Source organism: Rhagoletis pomonella, unplaced genomic scaffold (assembly GCF_013731165.1).
Source record: "Rhagoletis pomonella isolate Grant_MI unplaced genomic scaffold, Rhpom_1.0 Rhpom_scaffold_00004, whole genome shotgun sequence".
In the NCBI taxonomy this organism is placed as follows: Eukaryota; Metazoa; Arthropoda; class Insecta; order Diptera; family Tephritidae; genus Rhagoletis; species Rhagoletis pomonella.
The window spans coordinates 25888360-25892810 of record NW_023458558.1 but is presented as its reverse complement, the minus strand read 5'-3'; the positions used below and the strand labels follow the sequence as shown (position 1 = coordinate 25892810).

Here is a 4451-nt window from a genome sequence, read left to right as displayed (position 1 = left end):
TTTCAGATATGCTTGAAACTGCAATATTTCGAAATTTAAGGACGCTAGGTTACTTAAAATGTATACACCCCGGCTTACCATCTAGCGGTAGGTTTCGGAAAGGTGAAAAAACATATATTTAATACTTGCGCCGGGTATTTAATGTTCGGCTCCGCCCGAACTTAGACTTTCTTACTTGTTTAATTTATGGGTTTATGAAAATACATTTTTTCCAAATATTTCTATTAGAAAACATTAATTTTACCAAGTTATAAAAGTTATTTATATAGTGGCTTATGCATAAATCTCGATGCCTGGAGTTCAGGGTTACCAAATCTCATTTTTGACACAAACGCGATTTAGGCGGTTTTGCAAAAACATCGACGACTCGTAAGTATGTGCACGAACATATACGACCCTCTTTTTAAAAATATTCATATTAAACTATTTTGCAGTGTAAGAAAAAACAAGACGCACACACGCTCGCCGCTTTAACGAGATTTCATTTATGGCTGACATGTCTGTCTTCGTTTTTTCCCCTTTAATTTATGCTTCAACAATATATGACTCACCTATGAAGTAATTGGTAACGGTTCGCATTCTTTTCGTTGTCATAACAATCCAAACGACAATTAAATTTCCGCCGGTCGCCACAATAACCATCCCACCGAATAGTATAGACCACAGCACTTGGCGCCACCAGGGTAAAATGAATGAAATGTCATCGTCGCTGTAAAGAGAAAAAAAAAACACGGAGGAAGCTGAGTGAAAAGAATAAAAGCAAATAAAAAGGGTTACACACACAATAAGGCAAATAGTAATTGGCGTTACAAATTAACCGCATTCAATGAAATATTTTGTAGAAAGGCGAGTGGGAAAGTGTTAAGCACACATACGTGGTGTTTACCTACATACATACGCTTGAATTGTGTGACAGGGCGTGTGTGAGTATTCGCGGACAGCAGCACATTACAGCATCGTATTGCGTAAAAAATTGTTACACGGTGGCTACGCGTCTGTGGGGTACTCTGTCCACACATAACTTTATAGGTGACCGAAATGAGGACCTGAAATTGCGTGGCTGAAAGCTGAGCAAACAAATAAAGAAACACAAGCGTATATAATTTTAATGGATTTGATGGTTTCGTGCAAACAACGGCATTTCTCGGCATGCTCGACTTAAACGTAAATGTAAACAAGTGGATGGAATGTGCTGCTTTACACGCATAAATATTTATAAAATTCATAAGCATTATTGGTATGGGGAAGCAAATAAATATACGTGTATGTATATAAACCTGTGTAGAAATTTGTATACATGAAGTTGAAATTTGCACATAAAAATGATTTGGACTTTTGTTGTCTCGATTTAGGCTTCAGGGGTTGAGGCTCGTTTTATATGTTTTGGGCCAACTTCAACTCTTTCATCTTTTACTTAAAACTTGTTGCTAAAGTCCTTCGCAGATAATATCCTTATTCTCTTTCAGCGTATAAGAAATATGTCAAACCTTTCGTTGTTTAGCCTGAATTAGTGGAGACATAAACTATTTAGATTTAAGTTGAATTTTTCGTTTTATTTATGTAATTCAAAGCCTCCTAATATTTTTAGTTTTGTAGTGTACCATGCTTGAGCATCCCACATACAGTGACCCAAACAAGTGACTACGTGAGATTTTTTTGCTTAACATTCATAATTTTTTCCGAGCTAATTTTTTTTTTTCTATTTTTCCATAAAAATATGACAACATGAGCTATAAAATTGCATGCCCAAAAAAGTTCCAAATATTCAGACTATAAAGTTGAAATTTTAATTAAAATTGGTTAAATTTTCCTAAATTTTGTATAAAGTTTGAAACTGTGGTTTATATGGTTTCAGTTAAAGCTTGAATTTGGTATTTTGATAGAAAAATAACCAAAAAATGACGAAAAACATTACGAATATTAAAAAAAAATCAACACGTGCTCACTTGTTTGAGTCACTGTGTAAATGTGGTTACAACCAGGTTCTTCGTTTTGTTTATTGATATTACGAAGGTAATGCCGAATTCCCACGAAGTATTGAAATTATAAAAAATTGGAAGCATTTAAAGAATGCCATGTAAAACTGAATTTAATAACAATTTTTTTAACGTAATGACACGAATATTTTTTGGTGCTCAATATTGTCATTTCAATTTTCGGCCATTTAATGCCTAGTGGAAATTCGGCATAATCCTCAGAGGAAACTGAAGAACTTAAAATTTAAAAAGGCGATCTGTGAGAAGTAAGGGAATTCTAATAATTGTAACTTCAATTGCAATTGTAAGGTCAGTAACATTGGCAATCAAAACGCGGTATTATTTTGCTTTGCATTTATGATACACGGTGCAGCGAAACGATGGTGATGCCTTCGGCGGTCTGCTAATTCTCTCTTTGCCCATTTATCAGCATTAACCTCTTCGCTGACGTCACAAAAGTATTTTGCGCACTAGTGATGAAAACTAATTTTCATTTTATACCTATTTGCCGAAAAGTTGTACCTAAAAGTAGATAAACCTACCTAAAAAGAAAATATATATTTTTATGTGCATACACGTTTGATAGTTGGTGGACTACCTCTTCCATTGGTACCATATCTACTTCGCTTTGAAAATAAAATACATTTTTCGTTCCAAATTTAACCAAAATAATGATCTTGTGCCAAATATACGTCCAAATTTAAGAGGCTGAAGAGTAGATACAATTTTATCTAGTTTTACATGACTAAGTATTTCAACCACTTCGATTGATTCTCTTCTTCTTTGAAATTATACTTTACTCTCTGGTTCAGTCACTTTGATGATGTCACACCCGGTTGCTCTTAGCTCGATCGGCGCAAACTCATATTCTATTAGTAAATACCCGGCGTGCTTCACTGGGCCTTAAAAATATTTTTGTGTTGCTACTCCCTCCCAAAAGACACATTTTATTTTCAAAAAATGTCGCGTCCCAGTTTTATTTTGGTTCACTGTATGTATTTGTAGCTTTTCATGTGATTGGAATTAATATGTAAACACTTGTGTGGATTACGATAAACCTATCTTAGTTATTTAAGCTAATAAAATGCAAGACCTAAATTGCATATTTTTTATTCCATATTTTTAGGTTTTAATGACATATTTCATATCCATAAAATTAAGTTTTAGCAGCATAATCTCTGTTGCCTTATTAATCATCCTAGGTATACATTTTCCGCAGATAAATCACGTAAACACATATACAGTATACAAAAAAAAATAATTGTTTTAATAAATCGTAAATGGAATTGAATTGGCAATTTTATTGCGGCTTTAAATATTCACAAAGCTTTAAAATTCTTGGAATATAATTTTTCGCAGTAATTTTAGCCGCCGACACTGCTTTCCCTCAAATCAAGGCGAATAAATTACTTTTTGTTGCTTAATAACAACGCATAGCCCAAAGAAAAGTTTAGCAGATACTGGAAAACTGTATGCAAAATAAAATAAAGATAAAAATAGAAAAACAAATACCGAATTTCATGGGACTATGCCTGCATATTGCGCAGACAACCGGGCAGACATACAAAAGTGCACTGTAGAAAAATAAATGTTTCACTGTGATTTAATGGCAATTAATGGTCTAGTCAAAATCGATTGAGTAGCACTTTGCGTATCAAAAGTAGATACATACATACATACGTCATTATAGAAACTTAATTAGGTGCAAACGCATTTGTAATATCTAACACCCAGTAAATACATACAGGCAATGTGATGGAGTAGGATTGTAAAAGTTGGAATTGAGTTTATCCCATTTTCTACGCGTGAAAGCGCCAACAGTGCAAATAATGAAGTACCCGTAGGTCAGTAAGTTAGATATCGATGTGTTACAATAATTCGCAATATTAATCTAATTGCACTGCGTTAAGATTGCTTGGTTTTTAAGCTTATTTCTCTTTATATTTGTACAAAGGTGTCCACACCGGCTAAGGAAAGTTAAATCGAAAACTTAAACGCTACCGTAGCGATAGGCCTATTCATTAAAACTGGGGGAATCGGTAGTAATAAATCATTTAAAATACGAATAATAACAATAGGAAAAGAAGCGTAGTACATTTAATTGGTTTATGCCAGAAAATGTGGGGTGAAGAAGAGCGCAGAAACGCATAGGCGCGTGGAAAAATATTCGAAGGATTTGCACAATCAATGTGGATTTGATGCGTTCTAGCCAACTGCCCCTCAATCGATGCCGCAAAAAAAAAAACTAGCAAACAAATGCTTTAGAGGATATTTTCACATTTACCCTACGTTTTTTTTTTTGGTAGACGCCTTTTGCTCCTTTTTTCATATTTCTTGAACGAGCAAGTTTCTTTTAAATCCTAAATCCGGCTGCCAATCACTTTGTTTATGATTGCGCTACCTTCAATATGTCAAAGTGTTTGCTTTTGCACTCAGCGTTATTTGGTTTTCGGTGTTTATTTTTGGTTTTTCTTT

At 34.1% G+C, this 4451-nt stretch overlaps 1 protein-coding gene across 1 annotated transcript in view; it reads right to left on the bottom strand.

The window, feature by feature from the left end:
- LOC118737325 (tachykinin-like peptides receptor 99D) overlaps positions 1–4451 on the bottom strand; it is a gene marked incomplete at its 5' end in the record, with an annotated part of 41183 nt that overhangs the window by 27125 nt on the left and 9607 nt on the right. Inside the window, 1 exon segment of the mRNA XM_036467762.1 lies at positions 552–709. Coding sequence (XP_036323655.1) covers positions 552–709 — 158 coding nt within the window.